The sequence below is a fragment of the Ambystoma mexicanum genome, chromosome 1p, assembly GCF_040938575.1.
Source record: "Ambystoma mexicanum isolate Mex_15411 chromosome 1p, UKY_AmexF1_1, whole genome shotgun sequence".
In the NCBI taxonomy this organism is placed as follows: Eukaryota; Metazoa; Chordata; class Amphibia; order Caudata; family Ambystomatidae; genus Ambystoma; species Ambystoma mexicanum.
Window position 1 is genome coordinate 759,007,273 of NC_090921.1, and position 20,201 is coordinate 759,027,473.

Here is a 20,201-nt window from a genome sequence, read left to right on the forward strand (position 1 = left end):
GTGAACATGACGTTAAGGCAAGGTGCATATTGTGCTCTTCAGCAATGAATGGGCACGGAGCACTAACACCTGGCTGCCTCTTGACTTCACGAGTGGCGAGAAAGGCCAAGCTGTAGAGTCTTTGCGAAGCTACGTTTGTTATGCAGGAGTGCACCAGGACTAAAGGACATTTTGTAAGTATTAGGTGTTCATATTACCGTGCAGTGGTCTTGATATCATTACTCTGCAATTGCCCCATTTTTGAAACTTCATCAGCTGCTGTCTGATCCTTCCATGCCCTGAAGAACACAGTGGATTACAACCGCAGGGACATGCAATTAAGGAAACCCTTCAGGACTGCAAGGGTGCCGTAATCCAGGAGCCTACAACAGCTGGATCAGATGTATTGCTTCTGGAGGCTTTGGAGGACAGGGTTCTAATTATTTTACACAGTGGGAGAGGATAAACACTCAATGGATTTTCCGTTGTCTTTCTTCTCCCTGTCCATTGCTGTGATCTGCATGTTCAGTACCCAGGATGAGGGCAGCGGTGGCCTATGTGCCTAGCATATGTCCTTATCAGGCGGAGAGGGAGGTAGTCGCGCATCTCTGTGCTGACACAGATTTTGATGCTGTCATTGATGGGTTTGCTAACCATAAAGCCCACAAAGCACCTCTAAGCATGTACTTCATTCATCATAGAAAATACACTGTTGCTGACCCCCTCAGTTTAATGAGGGTTTAAAATGGGTTAGAACAGTGAAAACCCACACTAACAATGTTTTTGACAGTTTTGTCGCATCCAAACCAGTTGGGTACAAATTGTTCACAAGGAGTCCAGGCCATGGCGCCAAATTTCCTCTCTGTGCTTCCCTGCTCCATGCAGGGAAACAGCATCGATCTCTCTTTGCATCAGTATTCTGATTTCAGTACAGTAGCAGGAATCCCTATGGATTTTGCAGACCTTTTAGAGTGCACTAAAAGCACTAGGCTAACGAGGAATCAATCATTATGGTGTGCACCATTTTCTTATTTGCAGCCGCCATTACTGATCTTGTAGTACACGCTTGATCATGCTACATCGATTGAAGTAGATTCACTGCATGATGCTTGACACTGCATCAAGCCACGAAACATTGAAATTCCTCGCAGAAGCAGTAGCGGTCGGCCTCTACCACTACCAGACAGATTCCACGCTGAAAGTAAAATGAGGTTGTCAGCGTTGTATTTGTAAATTAACAATGTCTGCATGTTACTCAGGAGTGTTTAACAAGATTTAGGAGAAATTGAAGGAAAGTGAAGAAGTTTGAGCTGGTCCATTAGGAGACTACTCTAGCCAAGCTCTAAGGCCCACACCTGACCCCCGATTCAACCATCCTGCCAAAAGGCAGGAGAAAAGTACTAGAAAGGAACAAGTCAAGGGTTGTGTGGGCTCCAGGCCTCTAGGAACCTAACATAGGGGACATGGAACTCCTTGGTTATGAGAAATTTAGAAAGTAGGCTAAACACAAAGAAATTAGGAATAATTGATATGATATGATATGATATGATATGATATGATATGATATGATATGGTATTTGTAACGCGCCTATACACAAGTGTTTCAAGGCGCGACGAGGCAGGGAGGGAGGGAAACAAGGGGAAAACAGACAAACGATCCTACTAGGCCAGGTGTCATTCAGATCGCGCAAGTGCAGAGGTAAGGGGAAAAGGAGGAAGTGCAGGGGGGAGGAGGTAGGGGGGAAGTGCAGTACAAGGTAAGTAGCGTAAAAAAAAAAATAAAATAAAATAAAATAATAATAAATAATAAATAGAAAGGGCCAGCTGGTGGCAAGTGCGAGGTAAGTGCAGAGCAAGTGCTGGGAAAGGGGCTGTAGGGATACAGTGACAGTCCCACAGTGCAGGGGGAGCCGGGGAGGCAGTGCAGGTGGAGAGTGGCTGGGCCCTGGACCGAGGTTGCTGAGAGTGGCCCAGATGCAGGTTTGAGCTGAGTTCAGTGGGGAGTTAAGCAGGATTAGCAGGGGAGAGGGAGAGAGAAGGCAAAAGCGAAGAGGAAGGTTTTGAGGTGCTTCCGGAACCGGAGATGGTTCTCCTCAAGTTTCAGGGAGGCAGGAAGGCTGTTCCAGAGGGAGGCCCCTGCTGCGGAGAGAGATCTACCCCCAGCTCGTTGCTTCGAGAAACGGCTGACCATGAGGGAGTTGGAGACGGATGAGCGAAGGGCTCGTGAAGGAAGATATTTAGGAAGAGAGAGTTGGAGGTATTTTGGTCCCAGGCCCCAGAAGGCCTTGTGGACAATGCAGAGGGTTTTGAACTTGATCCTCGCGGCCACTGGGAGCCAGTGAAGAGATTTCAGTCCTGGAGAGATACGGTCCCTGGGCTTGAGGCCAAGGACAAGTCTCGCAGTTCTGTTCTGGATAAGTTGCAGAGGGCGGAGAGTGGAGGCAGGCAGATTAAGATAGAGGCTGTTACAGTAGTCCAGCCTTGAGAGAACCAGGGCTCGAGAGACAGTGAGCTTCTGGGGGAAGGAGAGGAAGGGAAGAATACCTCTGAGGAGGTGCAGCTGGTAGTGTGACTTCTTAGAAACGTCAGATATATGAGGAGAGAAGGAGAGTGTGGAGTCGAAGATGACCCCGAGGTTTTTAGCCTTGCAGGTAGGGGCAGGAAGGGGGCCAAGGGAGGCCGGCCAGAGAGCTGCAGGGAAGGAGGGAGTGGGTGTGCCGATGAGTAGAATCTCAGTCTTACTGGCGTTGAGGCAGAGGTCATTGGCGGCGCACCATTCATGGATAGCAGACAGACAGTCGGAGATGAGGGAAGGAGAGGAGGAGGCTGAGGGTAGCCTGAAGATGAGCTGGGTATCGTCTGCATAGCACTGGAAGTAGGGGCAGAGAGCGGCGATGCGGTGGGCAAGGAGTGCCAGATACTGGTTGAAAAGCCAGGGAGAGAGGTTGGATCCCTGGGGGACACCACAGGTGGAAAAAAAGATGTCAGAGAGGAAGGAGCCCATTTGGACCTGGGAGGGTCGATCGGAGAGGAAAGAAGTCAGCCAGGCCAGAGCCTGACCAGTGATACCCAGGTTATCACGGAGACAGTTGAGCAGGATGGCATGGTTGACAGTGTCAAAGGCAGAGGAGAGATCGAGCAGAATGAGAACACAGGGAGTGTTGGTATCGAGGTTCAGGAGCAGGTCCTCACGGATGTTCAGGAGAGCAGTTTCCGTGCTTCTGGCAGCTCTGAAGCCAGATTGATGGTCATGCAGATTACCAACAGAGTCAGCATGGAGGTTAAGCTGGGAGATGGCCAGTTTCTCCAGGAGCTTACCCAGGAAGGGAGTAATGGAGATTGGGCGATAATTGGCCGGGCAGGAGGGGTCGACAGAGGGTTTCTTGAGGAGGGGGTGCACAAGGGAGTGCTTGAGGGGGGATGGGAAGACTCCAGAGGCGAATGAGTGGTTGCAGAAGTCAGCCAGGACAGGAGCCAGGGAGTCGATGTGGTCCTTGATGGTTTTGGAGGAACAGGGGTGAACCTGTTTAGACGAGGCTTTCATAGATCGGACTTGTCTGGAGACCTCATCAGCAGAAAAAGGTGGAAAAGCAGAGAAGGAGGGTGGAGGGGTGGCTGCAAGAGAGCAAGAGGGAGAGCTGGGAAGAGAGGGAGGGAGGAGAGAGGAGGAGAGCGAGGACAGGATGTCCTGAGTTTTTGAGATGAAGTGCGAGGCCAGTGCAGTGCAGAGGGCCTGGGAGGGGACAGGAGAGGTAGAGACTGCAGCAGGGTTGGCCAGCTCCTTGCAGATTTTAAAGAGTTCGGCCGAGTTGTTTGATGCCTCAGAGATGCGGGCTTGGATAAGGGCTCTCTTCTTGGTGAGAACGGAGAGCCGGTATTGCCTTTGGAGCAGGCGGCAGGCCAGTTTGTCAGAGGATGAACATGAAGCACGCCATTTCCTCTCTGCCACCCTACACTTGCGTTTTAGGGTGACGAGATCCGAGTCATACCAGGAGTTACATTTGGCTTTGGGCTTCAGGCGGATTCTCATGACAGGGGCAAGGATATCGAGAGTATCAGATATAGAGGAATAGAGCATGGAGAGGGCTGTGTCAGGGTGGGAGTCAGCCAAGGGGGGAGGAGGGGGCGAGAAGGTAGCAGCAAAAGCCTCAACTGACACGCGCTTCATGGGTCGGATGACCGAGAAGGTGGGTGGCAGTGAAGAGGGTGGCTTTGCCTGTGGGGTAGGGAGGGAGAGGTGGGAGGATAGGAGAAAGTGATCACTCCAAGAGAGAGGAGTGGAGAGAGGAGGGGAGAGGGGAAGGTCAGAAGAGATCAGAGCGTCAAGAGTGTGCCCTGCAGAGTGAGTAGGCCCAGACGGGAGAATAGAGAGTGAGAGAGAGTTACAGAGTTCGCGAAAGAGACCAGTGGGGGGACAGGAGGCATCGAGGTGGATGTTGAAGTCACCGAGAAAGAGGAGTTGGGTGGTTGAGGACAGGAGTGAGGAGGAGAGGTCAGCCCATTCAGAGAGGAAGGAGGAAATTTGACCAGGTGGCCGATAGATAGTAGCCACGGTAAGGGAATGGCTAGGAGAGAGAGAGAGTCGGCAGACAAGGCATTCAAAAGAGGAGTAGGTCTGCGTAGGAGTGACAGTGGCAGGAATCCACTCAGGGAAGATAAGGGCAACACCACCCCCTGAACGGTTGGGCCTGGGCACGGAGAGGATCTTGTAACCGTCAGGTAGGAGTGTGTCGAAGCTGGTGGCAGAGCTGGCTGTGAACCATGTCTCAGTGAGACCGAGGACGTCCAGGTCCAGTTCCTCAAGAAGGCGACAGATATCAGAGGAGTGCTTGATGGCAGAGCGAGCATTTAGAGTGGCAATGTGGAGAAGGTTGCCACCTTTGAAAAACTTCCGGGGAGGGGTGCAGATCAGAGGTATGTCCTGCGGAGGTGTTAGAGAGGGAGTTGAAGAGGGAGCAAGAGAAGGGGCAGGGAGGGAGGGGAGAGGCAAGGTAGCCGAGGACAGAGGAAGGGGGACAGTGGGAGAGGAGAGGAAGTTGATGAGGCGTGGGAGGCGTCTATCAAAGAGGTGAAGGTTGGCCTGAGGGCCTTGGACCAAGACGGTCCCGTTAGCATAGACATTAATGATGGCCTTAGAGGAGTGGAAAGGGGCCAGGAGGACATCCCAGCGGGTGCCACCATTGATGGGAGAGGAGGAGAAAGGAGAGAGCACAGAGAGCATGTGAAGGGTCCATAGGTCAGGTGAAGGCACGAAAAAGAGAATGTCAGTGAGAGTTTCCTTGGAGCAGGCGCTCGTGTAGGTGTCAGCAATAGGGAGGCCTGGGTTGGAGACCAGGATGTCCTTTTTAAACTTTTTCCTACCGGATTTAGTGAGGAGAGCAGGATAGTCAATAGAGAAGCAATTAGAGTAGATAGGCGAAATAGAGAGCACCATGGAGTAGGAGGGGAGGCGGACGACACGAGTATGTAGACAGGAATTGAGTGGAGGGCACTAGTTTAACACGATACAGAGCAAACAGTAATGCGTAGTAGGTCAGGGCCACCTAAGTTTGAGAATCCTGCGAGGGGAGAAAAAGCACCCTAGTTTAACACGATACAGAGCAAACAGTAATGCGTAGTAGGTCAGGGCCACCTAAGTTTGAGAATCCTGCGAGGGGAGAAAAAGCACCCTAGTATAACACAATGCAGAGCAAACAGTAATGCGTAGTAGGTCAGGGCCACCTAAGTTTGAGAATCCTGCGAGGGGAGAAAAAGCACCCTAGTATAACACAATGCAGAGCAAACAGTAATGCGTAGTAGGTCAGGGCCACCTAAGTAATTCACAAATTACATGGCAATAACATCCTGGAGAGTAGCCAGTCAATCAGTAAGATGCATAGGATGAGATGTGGATGATGGTAGTCTCTGCCCTCGCCACAATTGCTTTTAATCTAGAATCTTGAACTCAGCTTATTCTCACCATTCATTGGCGAAGATACCATAGATGAGTCCTCCGTCCTCATGGCCCCCAGTCACCACAAAGGCATCTACTAGTCGATCGAAGCGCCGGGGGTCTGATGAGTTGCCGCACACCAAGCGGGCTTTCAGAAATGTTGTCCAAGAATCCACCAGGACATTCTTAGCTCCTTCATCACCCTGATGAAATTAAAAGAAGAGATTAGGGTATATGGTTCACCAGTACTGCAGTTTGCTTTTAATGGTGATTTGATGGGTTTTAAGTGTATGTAAACTATTCAGGATAAATATTACAATGTTAAGCGTATGTCCAAATGCGACGGTGGAAATGTTTGCATACTCAAAGGTTTCCTAGCATTTTACAAATCGTATGATTAACACATGTTCACTTAGAGCCCCCTTATGTTCCCATTTTCAAGTAATCCCCTCACAAGCCTGCCCTGGCCATATGCAGCAAGACCTCCATATATGTTTGTGACATTACAACAAGAACCTAAGTGAATCAGAACTCATTCTACGTAGTTCTGTGATATCACAGCAGGAACCAGTGAAAGGCCAGCATCCCTTTAGAGAAGTTCTGTGACATCAAACGAAAAGATCTGGGAAAGTCAGAGCTCCAACAATGTTGATCTATGACATCAAAGGAAGAATCTGAGAGAAGTCAAGTCTCCTTCCGTGTAGGTGTAGGATATAGTATGAGCCTGGGTCAAGACAGGCTCGTTCTGTTTTAGTCTCGGATGTCATAGCAACAATGTGTAAGAAATGAAAACTCTCTTCTTGCACATCTATTAATTCATAGGAGGAATCTGTATGAAGACCAAACACTGTGTTGAACTATGACTGTGACATTGCTCTAAGTATCTGAAAGAAGTAATAGTTTTCCCCATAAAAAAGCCTCTGACATCTCATCTTGAACATAAGATAAGGCAGAGATTTCTGTGTGAAAGTAGAGAATGTTTTCTTCTCTTTAAGCAAATCAGAAAGTGTAGAATCCAGGCTCTAACCATGGTAGAGGAAAGCATTCTATGCTTTTCATTTGTCTTCTCACATCTTCCAACTTTCTAGCCAATCAGCAAGCTTGGAATTGAGGCTCTTGCCATCTGTAAAGGCTGCATTCCAAGATGCCCTTTCTGATTTCTATCCTATACATCTGTTATAATTTTTCCGAATGTCCTATATATAAGCAGCATATTCATATTGGACTTTGTTGTCCTTGGCAGCCTTCTTCACTGTCACAAGGAACCGCGGGTGAGACCTCCCTTTTTTCCCCATGCACAAGCTTGAATTGCACTAAAGCCCTTATCATCAGGCTCTATTGTGTGCTAATTTAACTTCACCCTTGTTAGAGATCCTTGCCTTCAGTACAGGGCCACTAATTTAGACTGCAGTCCTCTACAACACAATAGAACCCTCTGGTTCAGGTTCTAATGCTTCAGTCCGTGTCATCATAGAACGGATCAGAAAAAGGTTAGAGCTATCTTTGTGTAAGTCTGTGACATTGCACCAGGAATCTCAGAAAATACTTCATGGAGGTCTGTGACATCACAGCAAGAATCTGAAATAAGTTATCATTTGGTCTATATAATTCTGCATCATTACAGGAGGGATGTGAACAATTCGGAGCTCACTCTATTTAGTCCTGTAACATTACAGAAGGTATCCAAGAGAAGGCAGTTGTCACTATATACAAGTGTGGGATATCACAGCAGTAGTCTCCATATGCAAGTGTGTGGCATATTCTGCTCTGCTCTTACTATTCTATTCCAAACCAATGATAGCTGCTTTTATATCATCGATTTTAAAACATGTTTAAAAAATCTGCAAAGTTTATTTTTTATACTAAAAATGTATTTCACTGAAGAGCATTAAACAGGAGAAGCAACCTCTGCTGACTTCTAGAATCTTAACTAATTCCTGACTGAGTGCGAGATTCAAAAAGGTAACACTGCCCCAGATATTAACAGTGGTTTAAAACTGGGATTATCTAAGATCATTGAACCTCTGATTGCCACATCACTATCCTGGCAGACTGTCAGCATTTCATTAGATATATGATGGTGGACTGCGGCACGACTCCATTTCACTTATCATGCATATTCAGTAGTGTTGTTTGATCAACGTTTTGAAAATTCCAGTAGCCTACTTGCTTCACCAGGACATCCATCTTCATCTTTATACATTATGGATGTTTAGCTGATTAGTACTTCATCCCACAAACTAGGTCCTGTACAACCTTTAGCTGGTGATCCACACACTCTTCAATACTGCATACTCATTCAACCAACCAAAGTTGATTCTTTTATTGCCAATACCTGGATGCAAAACCCATGATGACAGGATTCGCTGGAACAACTGAGTAGATGTCTTGTTCTAAGAAAATCCCTGGCCAATGTATCATCTAACACATCTCCATTAACTGTGGTTAACTTTAAGAATTTGTGTGGAAATAATTTCTTTACACGTTAGGAAGAACATGCAGAGGCTGAACCAGAATAAGAATTCTAAGTCAAAGATATGAAACACATGCAAACACTAATGTCGATAGAGGTAGGAGAAGAAGAACCGTTAGAACAAATTTTATCCAACCTAGATATTGAAAATATTCAAACAGCTGACAGTGGCATGAAGACCAAATCAAGATTCATACCTATGATACCAGAAGGAAATATGATGATACGGTCTTAGAGCTAGTCAGCAAAGATCTAAGTATCTCTGAAGACAGACACATGGCTAATACAAAATATAAAAAATACAACAGAGAGAAACGCACAAAAGAAGAAAGGAGAGAACACATGAGTCTACAAAGAAACAAAAAATGTATCATCAAGAAGGCATATGAAGGAGGAAATGCAGTGATCATGAATAGAGAGGAAATGATCCAAGCAGGTATTATACATCTTCGACAAGAAATATGCAATAAGAAAATAGACAAAAACATCTATCTGACACTTAACCAAATGATATGACAAAAGTTGGAGAATTCAGGCAGTGAAGGACTCATAACAAAAGAAGAAAAAGATTACTAATGAGTCAAACACCTTAAGGTACTTGTCCGTTAAAGTGCGACCAAATCTGAGATAAATAATATCCCAAAAGGAGAATTTCGAGAGCATAGTAAATATGTAATAAAGAATCAGAATATCAAAGAGTAGCAGATACCGTAATCTAAAGGTTTGTGGAGAGAAACTATAGCATTAATAGATTGAATAAAGCGAGATCTGAAATAAAAAATGAAATTACTATTTTAGATTTAGATTTATTACCACATTTTTGAGAAATAATAAACATCTGGGACAGATACTACGAAAACATCGGTACTTATTCAAACCTGATAAGGACTTAGAGATGCTAATAGATAAATCACCCCAAATTGCATACAAATGAATATCCACATTTCAAACACAACTAAGTTCTAGCTGTTTGAAAGTAAGAACACAAGAGAGAACATAGCTTGCTAAACCAATTATGTTTTACAAATGTGGTAAATGTGTAATTTGTCCCTATACATTACATTCAAAGGAGATACTATTACCAAATAGATGGATCACTAAGATTATATCTTTCATCAACTGTGATACAAAATGTGTTATTCATGGAATCTTTTGCATCTCCAATAAAGTCTATATTGGGAGCACCATGTGTAAACTCAAAGAGCACATATGAGAACATATTAAATGAATCTGGAATCAAGACCTAAGACAACCCATAAGCATACATTGGGAAAAGGAACACCCAAAGAGCAATATTGAAAAATCAGAATCATTGGTCTGGACACTATTAAACCTCTAGAAAGAAAGGGTAACAGAGAACATTTCTTAACAAAAAGAGAGGCTACTTGGATATATCAAATGAGAATTCTGAAAGACAGTGTTAACCAAGACCCTGAACAACATGTTTTTCTATAACGTGCAATACAAATATTATTGAACACAAAAGTAAAGCTGTGCATAGCTCAACATCACTTAAGATGTATCCCAAAACCTTTTTGAATGTATAATTTTCAATGAATAACTGATTTTTTTACAGATAAGAATGTGAAAATGTGATGTGCATTGTAAAGAATGGTTTGCAACCAATTAGAAAATGAAACCAATGTGAAACCTTGGTTATACATGGGAAACCATGTAGAATGTAAGGTGCAATAAATCAAGCGAGTACATGCGCTGTACATGCGCTAACTGAATAATTATCATGAATGAACAAATATATATGGATCAAAAATGTGTTTTAGATGTTAAAATGAATATGCCTGCTACATGCACTAATCTAAGTAAGGATCCTAATTCCTTCAAATTTTATGCTTATTGTAAAAACTTGTTCACCACTATTTAAGACAAATGGAAACTTAAATGATCTACCTATGTGGAATGCAAGGTGCAATAATCACACGAGTAATTAAACTCACTGATAATTGTCAAGATTGTTATCAACAGAATGAATTAAGAATGAATCAAGTAAGGCTAATACATAAACGTTTTGGTGATGCCTAAATAAATGTGTGTTTTTTACATGCATCAACGCAATTAAACATGGGATCTTAAACTATTTCAAGTATCAAACTAGTTCATATAACCTATTGTAAGCAACATGGTATTAATGATCGTGCCATCTAAACGTTATGCCATCATCGCGCAAAATGGAGTGACGTCATTATGTCACTGTGTAATATGATGTAATTACATTAACATCAGTTCCATACTGCAAGAGTTTAAAAGCAATGCACAAATACCATAACTAAGCTAATATTCTGATCAAAGAAGGCTTTTACTGAGGTCAAAGATTAAAGAAACCACAATGACATATACAAATAAATAGAAGGAGTACGACTGTCTAAAATATTTGTCCTCTTATTTTCTGCACAACAACTATGAGGTATCCCTGATCATTTATCTATATAATTTTTAAGACAATCTTACTAATAGTAAATACGCTCAAAATATTTTGTAATTTAGGATGAAAAATGGAAATAAAAAACTTAAATTAACATTTTGAATAGAATGCAAAGCACTGAAACACAGGAATACTATTGAAAACAAGGTATGCCATAGTAATTTAAGTGGATAGTGCTTACCAACAATTTGGTCAATTATTAAGAACTAAGAAATATTTGCTCACCTGAGTCTAAATTGTTTCATAACCATCATCTTAATTTGTTCATATTTTACTTTGTAACATAACTTTGAGAACACTCAAAAAAGTAAAATATACTTATTATTCTTTCATTATTTTCTCATTACTATTTTGTTAGCATTTGAAGAAGATCCTAATGACCGAAACACATGTCGTCTAAGATTTATTACAGGATGAGTAATGATCACAATACAAAGCCAAGAACTTACCATTGTATATTAAATAGAATATTCAACAAAATCTAATTGTATACTTTGTTTATTGTTGTGGGACAAAAAAGTGGAGATATATATTTTTCTTTTTTAACTTGGGGTGCTCTTATAAATGGGGTAAAACAGAATTAACGTTAGGAAGGAGCTTCAACAGCTTCTGAATAGCCCTAGTCTGGCAAGTCTCGTTCTTACAACTTCTGCATCTGTCTGGGTCTGTATGCCTGGACCTTCCATGGAATCCAGGTCGCCTGCAGCAGAAAGGTGGCATGATCCTTCACCCATGCCTGATGCTGAAAGCTTTGGCTGTGAGTAGCTGGCATTTGGCTTCCAAACCTTTATCAAGTCATGCATGCTGACATTTTGGGTGTCATCATCTGGGGGTGCAAAGGGGCACACTGCCTGGAACCTGGACGTTTCCCTGGCAGTTACCATGGGGGCGTGCGATGTGCCCAGAATGACGTGACGGTGAGCACAATGATGTCATCACATTGAACGTAATGGCATCAGAAGCAGAAGAACTGTGCATGCATTGGAAGCAGAGCATTGGAAGCAGAGCCAACATTTAAGGAAGAACCGGCTCCATGGCTACGATTCTCAATGTTCTTTGTTATTTCTGGATTTCCCCTCTGTTTTGGTACTCACCTGACAGTGTTGACACTGGATTGTCTTTTAGCCTGAATTCTGGATTTTTCCTGTGTGTATCTCTATCTGGACAGTACTGACCCTAGCTATTGTGTTTGGACTGATTTGGCTTCCCCTGCCTGGACACAGATTTCTCCTTACTTCCTGCGTTCTCTTGTGTGCAACTTCTTGCTTCCATGACAGACCTCCTCCTTCCCTTCCAGCGATCACTGTGACTGCCTGATGATTGGCCCGAGAGCCACGGCTTGTCTAGGTCTATCTGCTTCTTCAGGTTTTCCCATATGTCCAATTTGGGTTTCTTTTTGGAACCTTCTATTTAGCGTTTGTGTCAGTCAACAGCATGTAGCGGGCACCTCAGGCCTATAGTCTATCCACCATTTGGACATTCAGCCTTAACATTAGGTCTCCTGTCTTCTACTCTGCTAAACAAGGTATGTGTTATTAGGTCCCTCTTCTCTTGGCATACTAATTGGCCTTCTGTACTCTGCTGTCTTGCCCCCCCTTTCCTTGTAGTCCTGAGAGAGAGCTTGCCGGCATTCTTCACACCTCCTTTTCATTCGAGAACTCTGCATTACAAGTATTTAATGCCCCCCGGGAACTGTGCTTGCGAGAGGAAAGTCTTTTGGTCCCACAGGATCTTAACATCAGGCGAGTGGTTCAGGTGTTTTAGATATACATAGGGATATCTTGTTAAATTTTTTATTGTAAAATGAAAATATACAAAATGAGAATTATGGCAGGTGCAAAGATTAAAAGGCAAAACAACGGATTGCATGTTCATGGGAAATCATTAATTCTTTCACGTTCGGGGGATTAACCAGTTGTTACGTAATTATATACAACATTTTATATTTTGAGCCCCATCTGGTGAAATCACAAGATCCAAGGACTCCTGAAAAAAAGATTTCTTAATCACATAAGTGTGCGAGATGAACTTGTATAATGGGGAATGAGACATAACTTTGGGGGCTTGGACACCTCTGGCTTAATTAATGTCACTGGCCTGGGTAGGAGGAAGCTTGTGAAACAAACTCTTAGGACAAGAAAAGACTGGTGGCTGTGGCCTTTACTAAAGAGTGCATGTATTGCACAAGAGTATCTTAGAAGAGGGAGTACCATTTGGTTTGTGTTGCAACCCCAAGCTTCTCCTGAGCCACGCTTTGGTTTGAAACCTCAAGCTTGTGAACCCACCACTGTCCTGTCCTATCTGTAATATGGATGCACAGCATTGCACACACAGTGTACTGCCATCTGGCCACTGTAAATTTATGTTGATCCTTAGCAATTATCTGAATGAACTGCCACGATAATGATCTGATCGTGTATGCAGGGTTTCCAGAGTCTGAGCATTCTTAAAATTTAAGAATGGTTTACTGTGTTCTGCTTGGAGGTCTTAAGGTATAAAAAGTAGGGTGTCCTTTCTTCTTTCTGCTTTACAATGCGATTTAGTAATTCTTCTGACCTGTACCTTGAGTATTCCTGCCCCGGAATGTAATCTGGCTGCTACTCTAGATATCCTGGGATTGCTGGAGATGTGTACAATTACTCCCAAGAACCTTTGCTGAATTAAAGGTACCTTTTTCAAGTTTGGGAATTCTCAAAGACTATTTGAGTGGCTGTATACTAAAAAAAAACACTCTGAACTAGAATCCTTGCAACTCTATGAAAGGCACACTTGGCAGAGTACGATCTCTTTGGGCCCAGGCAGCCGGGCTTCAAAGCCTGTCTTGGCACAGAATATTCATTTTTAGACCTTAAAGCCAGTATGCCCCAAATTATGGGACAGTGGTCATATTGCACTTCTGCTTTTATTAGATTCGTCTGCGGCAGTTGGTCTTGTGGATATTACTATTCTTTTTAACAGAGTGCAGTCTTTTTGACATTTTTATTCAAATCAGCAGCTGATTGGATTTTATCTTTTTTTTAACAGGCAGAATTTAGAGAGATTTTAACAATTCCTCTAGGGCTTCTCCTGTGAAATTATATTATGGTGTGCCTCAGGGATCCTGTTTGTCACCTACACTGTTCAATGTCTTCATAAAACCTCCATTTCAGTTTTTGGACAATGAGAATATTCAATATAATAACTGTGCTGATGACACTCAACTGCTGGTACAGTTGACTGGTGAATGCATCACCGATGCTAACACAGTCAATAATATTTTTTAAACGATTCCAAGTTGGATGATATATAATGTCCTTGCTCTGTTAGTTGGGACACATCAAAGGCTGTCCAAACTACCTCCCATGTACAAGTGTTTCACCATTGCGAGATGCACTTTTGACGTCCTACCTAAATTTAAAACTCTTGGCGTCTATTTTGATGCCACAATGCCTATGGACAAGCATGTTAATGCTGTTGTCTCCTCTGCCTACCTGAAATTGTTAAGTCGGATCAGGCCATGCACTTCTGATGCCAACTGTGCCACTTGGCTAGTACAATTATTGGGGCCAAAATGAATTGTTGTGGAAGCCTGCTTGTTTGCACATCTCAGAAAAATATGGCCAAAATTCAGGTACTACAAAATAGTGCCACGCGATTGGGGCTCATCTTAAGCGTAGATCGCATATTTCTGTTGGTAGAGCTTTACACTGGCTGCCAACCAAAGAACGTTTGCATTTTAGGGCTGCCACTATTATCCATAAATGCTTTTTTTCGGAAAAAGTTCAGTATCTTAAACAGAGGCTGCCGGATAAAGCTCAAGTGATTGCCTTAAGATCCAGCCAGAGCAATCTGCTTATTGTGCCCCGAGTAAACTTGGAGAGGGCTGGCAAACGTTGGTTTGCTTTTATTGCCCCATCGCTTTGGAATGGTTTGCCTTTGTGTTTAAGACTGGAAACCTCGCTTTTATCCTTTAAGAATTCTTGACATACTTTTATTATACTTGATTGGATTTTAGCTTGTGGACCTTTGTGGCCTTTTACTTGCTTCCTTTTACTCTTCTTGTCTTCTTGATATTTTCTTTTGCTCTTGATTCTGTTCTTTATTGTGCTTTTAACTGTTTTATCTTTTTCCCTGTTTTATTATTGCTCTTTGTTCTATGCCATGTATGTTTGTGCCTGCTTGCCAATAGGCCTAGGGCACATTATAAATTGATACATTAATAAATAAATAAAGGTTCACATGTACTCTGGCAAGATATGTATTGATTTGGGCTTTTCAGACCCTGGTGGATCAACATGCATCCTCCACACTAATTACTGACTATGGAAACTTATCAACAGTGGACCAACATTGCCAGTAGTGAATCACAGGAATTTTCTGTGCTAAGGGTACCACTGGAATATTGTTATGTATCTGATGGGGAACCAAGACTCTGTATTTTAGAATCTGGGCACTCACCACTGTAGAGAAACAACTTCCTAGATTGCATTAATAATCAGGGTTCCCTGCTTTCAGTGTTTGTTGTGTTCATTGCTGTGGTGTTTTTCTAGTGTTTCATAAAAAATCTAAATCTGTGTTTATCCAGGCATACACATTTTCACAATAAAAGAGTTCAGACAACAGTGTTCTATTATTGCACGCATAACTTGTATAGTTCATTCAGCCCTACTGCGCACTCAATGTGTGGGATCACCTGCTCTCTCTCTTGCATTAGCGCCATGGTTGGCTTTTTAAGCCAATCAAAATGCTCGGAACGTGGGCTGTATTCACCAAGGACAGCCCGCGCTCCGAGCAACCAGAGCCCCTTGCCTTCCCCACTCCCTTAGCCCCCTCACCTCTTAGCACCCGCATAGTTCGCTACATGGTGCTAAAAGTCTTTCCTTTCCCCAAAAATAAATAGACGTAATGTGGGGACATCACGTGATCGCGGGAGCGTGGTTTCGCGAGATCTCGTCCCAATGTGATCTTGCGAGCCCGCGCTCCACGCGGAGAACGTTGGTGCGATGAGAGGAAGGCTGGCAGAGCACCAGACAGGTCGAGCTGGAGAGCGCTGCTCCTGATAAGGAGCCCAGTTACATGAGGCCCACGTGAGCCTACACAGACAATTTCCAGGGCATAAATCCAATGCCATAGGAGGCCTCATGGGGGCCCTGGAAGTTTACAGCGTGCAGTCCAACTGCACACCTTGCCCCCAGTGAAGTAACTGGGATGCCCAGCCTGACACTGAGTACCTGCCACTGCCCAGCCCATGGACCATTGAACACACCTGTTTATATATAATAAAGGCAGTTAGAATCACTCCAGGCGTCCTGTCGTCATTAGAGGCCACAACATAACTGGCGATGAGGATATCAGAGTACCCACGGACCCACCATGCAAGGCGCCAAACCGCCCCCTGCGTTCCTCCCCTCACCTGGAACCCCAGCAATTCCGTGGATGCAGTGGGAGCCCCTCTTCACCACGTATCTGGAGGCCGTAGGCGGCACAGGATATACCCCCGCCAGGAAGAAGGCTATGCTGCTGAACGCAATGGGGGTTGAGGGACAGCGCATTTTTGCCAGTTTAACAGCCATACCAGTGGACGTCGACGACGACAACGTCTACAAAGAGGCAACCCGTTGCATCGTAAAGCGGTTCACCAATAAGGAGAACGTGGTGCTACACAGGCTGAGGTACTACACCCGTAAGCAAGAAGGGAGCGACCCCGTGGACGACTACATCACCAGGATGAGGGAGCTGGCTTTGTTATGCGCCTTCAGCGATAACGCAAAACATGTCATCTGCGACATGCTGGTCGTTCACACCAACTCTAGGAAAGTGCAGGACAAGTACATACAAGAAAAGGAAGTGACCCTCGACAAGGCCATCCAAATCGCCAGGGCCGAGGAAGAAACTTCCAGCAGGCGCAAAGAGGCGGGAAGTCATCTACCGGTACCCGAGCTTACGGCGCTGCAATGGAGAGGGCGCAGAGACAAACAGTCCCGTGACAGACCAAGAGACAAAGGCCCCAAACAGAGGGATGTGCCGAAATGCTACAGATGTGCCAGCACCAAACACATGGCTAACGATCGTGACTGCCCCGCTAGGAATAAGGAGTGCTCCAAGTGCGGACGCATTGGTCACGTGGCCCCGGCATGCACGTGGCGGGAAAAACCGTCTCCCATGTCGATGGCGACCGCGCGTCAAGCGGCGATGACAAGCTTCAGGACAGACCCATGGTCATCATGGTCAACGCCCCCAATGCCAGGAGAGAAAAGCCCCACTGCACCATTAAAGTGGACGGCATGGAAACACGCGTCATGGCAGACTCAGGATCAGACCTCACAATCCTCCCCATCGACACGTACAAGGAGATGATGGGACAAGCAAAAGTGGAGATCAGAACGACCAGGCAAAAACCGACGGTTTTTGGATGTGCAACTGTCGACCTTCTGAGTTACATCAGAGCCCAAATTTAATTCAAAGGGAGGTCTACCACCAGCAAGGTGTACTTCTCACCGAAAGGACCAGCCGTGCTCGGATGGGACGATCAACACAGACTCAGCATTAAATTAGACCCCAGCACTCCGGAACAGGTATTCATGGTCTCCTCAGGAGCAGCGCAAAATTTCAAGGAGATTTTCCCTAGCCTGTTCCCCCGAGAAACCGGGGAAAGTGAGAAACTTTGTCCACAAGATTTGGTTGAATCCCAATGCGGTGCCTGCGAAACATAAAGTTAGACCGGTGCCTGCCATGGCGAGACTTGCTTTAGATGCCCACCTCCGGAAGATGGCGAAGAAGGTACCATTGAGACGGTGGAATCCTCCAAGTGGTTGAGGCCAGCGGTTCTAGTTAAGAAAAAATCCAGCAACGACCTCAGAATATGCATCGATCTGAGAAGTCTAAATCTAGAGGTTGTTACAGATAGCTTTCCGCTCCCCAGCATCAGCGAAATTGTCCTCATGATGAAAGAGGCGGCAATCTTTTCGAAACTGGATATGCGTGACGCCTATCACCAAATTCCACTACAAAAATCTTAGCGCCCCCTTACAGCATTCATCACTCCTTTCGCCACATTTCAATACACCCGCATGCCGTTTGGGCTGTCTTCGGCAGTGTCCGCATTTCAGAGAATGATGAATTCCCTACTTGAACGACTCACAAACATCTCATTCTTTCAGGGTGACATCCCTGTGTATGCCAAGGACAACGAGACCCATGACAATGCACTCAGGGCGGTCCTGAGCAAGCTTCAAGAGGCAGGCGTTCATCTACGCCACAAAAAATGTGTGTTCCGAGTGAGCAAGGTAGAATACCTAGGGTACTGTATCTCAAGTGAAGGGGTGAGCCCCAAGAAGAACCTCCTGGAGTCCATAGCAGATGCCCCGGCCCCGATGTCCAGAGAAGAACTATGCTCGTTCCTGGGCCTAGCGGAGTACTATGCACAATTTGTCCCACGGTTCTCCGAAACCACGTCCCCCATGAGAGAACTTCTGAAGAAAGGGGTAACCTACTCCTGGGGGTAGGGGGCCAGAGCAATATGAAGCATTCACTGATATCAAAAGGAAGATTGTGCACGCACCATGCCTGAAACCCTTCAACCCCGAATGGGACACCTGCATCACTATGGACGCCAGCACGTACGGACTGGGGGCTACCTTGACCCAGAAGAAGGGCGACACTGAAAATATCATGGCATTTGCATCTAAAGCCATATCAACAGCGGAGAAGAACTACTCCACCGTAGAGACGGAGATGTTGGCTTGTGCCTGGGCCATCGACTACTTCAGGTCTTACGTTTGGGGCACCAAGTTTAGATTGGTCACGGACCACAAACCCCTCATTCACATGTTGAGCCCGGGCGGCACCAAGACTGCTATCCCGAGACTGGCCAGGATCGCTGCAAAACTGCAAGAGTACACATACGAGATAGCCCACATTGCCGGCAGGAAAAACGCACAAGCGGACTGCATGTCCAGGCTCCTGAACCAAAATGCCCCTGGGACCACATTCTTGGAAGATGAATGTGTCGTAGCCTCTATAAGCGACTTGAGAAATGGCAAGTACATGGACCTGAGTGAGCGCCACTGGCAAGAGGAGTTCGAGCAGGACGATGCTCTATGGCGCGTAGCAGTCTGGGTCCGCAAAGGGTGGCCTGACGCAAGAGCAATCCCCGAAGCCCTACATTCCTACTGGAAGGTGAACGACGAAATCAACGTCATAAACACTCTCATCCTGAGAGGCGACCAAGTGATCCTGCCCAACGGAATTCACAAAGTAATACTGTGCAGAGCACACTCTGGCTATCTGGGGTGCAACATGACCAGACGCAGGATACGCAACGCCTATTGGTGGCCAGGCATGGATCAGGACATACGACAAATGGTTGAAAGGTGCCATGAGTGCGCAAACAGTGACAAGCGCCTATCTGTGAGACAATCCCTTATGCTGCCCACCGAAGTCCCCAAAGGGGTGTGGCGCAAACTATGGTTGGATTTCATTGGGCCTCTGGACAGCATGCCCCCGGAACATAAATATGGGATAGTCACGGTTGACTATTTCTCAAAGTGGGTCGAAGTTGATTTCACCTCAGGCATCACCACAAACACAGTCATAGAAGCTCTCACTGCCATATTCCAGCGCAAATGCCTTCCCGAGGAAATAGTGACGGACAATGGTGTCCAGTTGGTCTCACGAGAAATGGAGAAATCCCTCAAACTTAACAATATTCGTCAGCGAAGAGCAAGTCTCTACCACCCACAGGCCAATGGCCTGGTCGAGCGGGTGAACCGTTTCATTAAAGGGGCGCTGCAACTAGCGCATGCCTCAGGCCTAAACCCGTACAAGACAGTCAAGGAGGCCGTCGCAGCCCACCGCATCACTCCCAACGCCGTCACTGGCGTGTCACCATTCCATCTGCTAAGGGGGAGAAGGGCAGCATCCACACTGGTACCACCGTGGATCCATCAACTGAGGGCTGACGAAGATGTGGACATGGAAGACCAGGGCTTTAAGTGGCCCGGGGCCTGCCGGGGCTAGGCCCCTGCAGGCTCCGAAAATTCGTTTTGAGGCGGGGCCCTGCCGGGGCCCACTAATCTCCCCTGGCAGCCCCGGCCACTACATGAAAAGGCATTTTTTTCTACAGCCTGAAGCTCTCGCTCGTGAGCGAGAGCTTCAGAAAAAAATGCCTTTCAGCCACAATGGTGGCGCCGCACCTGCGAGGCATTCCTTTAATCAAGTGATGCACGTGGGCCGGCGCCACCATTATGGAGAAAACGTGAGGCCGCTGGAAGCAGAGGCCTTGCTTTCTAAATACTGAAGCTCCAGCGGATTCGCTGGAGTTTTAGTCTTTAGGAAAAAGGCCTCTGCTTCCAGTGGCCTCACCCTTTCAGCCTTGATGGTGACGCGGCCCCTCCCCA

General features: G+C 45.5%; 1 protein-coding gene across 1 annotated transcript in view; it reads right to left on the bottom strand.

Moving 5' to 3' along the window:
- LOC138580339 (semaphorin-7A-like) overlaps positions 1–20,201 on the bottom strand; it is a 234,258-nt gene that overhangs the window by 67,268 nt on the left and 146,789 nt on the right. Inside the window, exon 8 of the mRNA XM_069650793.1 lies at positions 5,939–6,114. Coding sequence (XP_069506894.1) covers positions 5,939–6,114 — 176 coding nt within the window. The remainder of the gene's footprint in view (positions 1–5,938; positions 6,115–20,201) is intronic.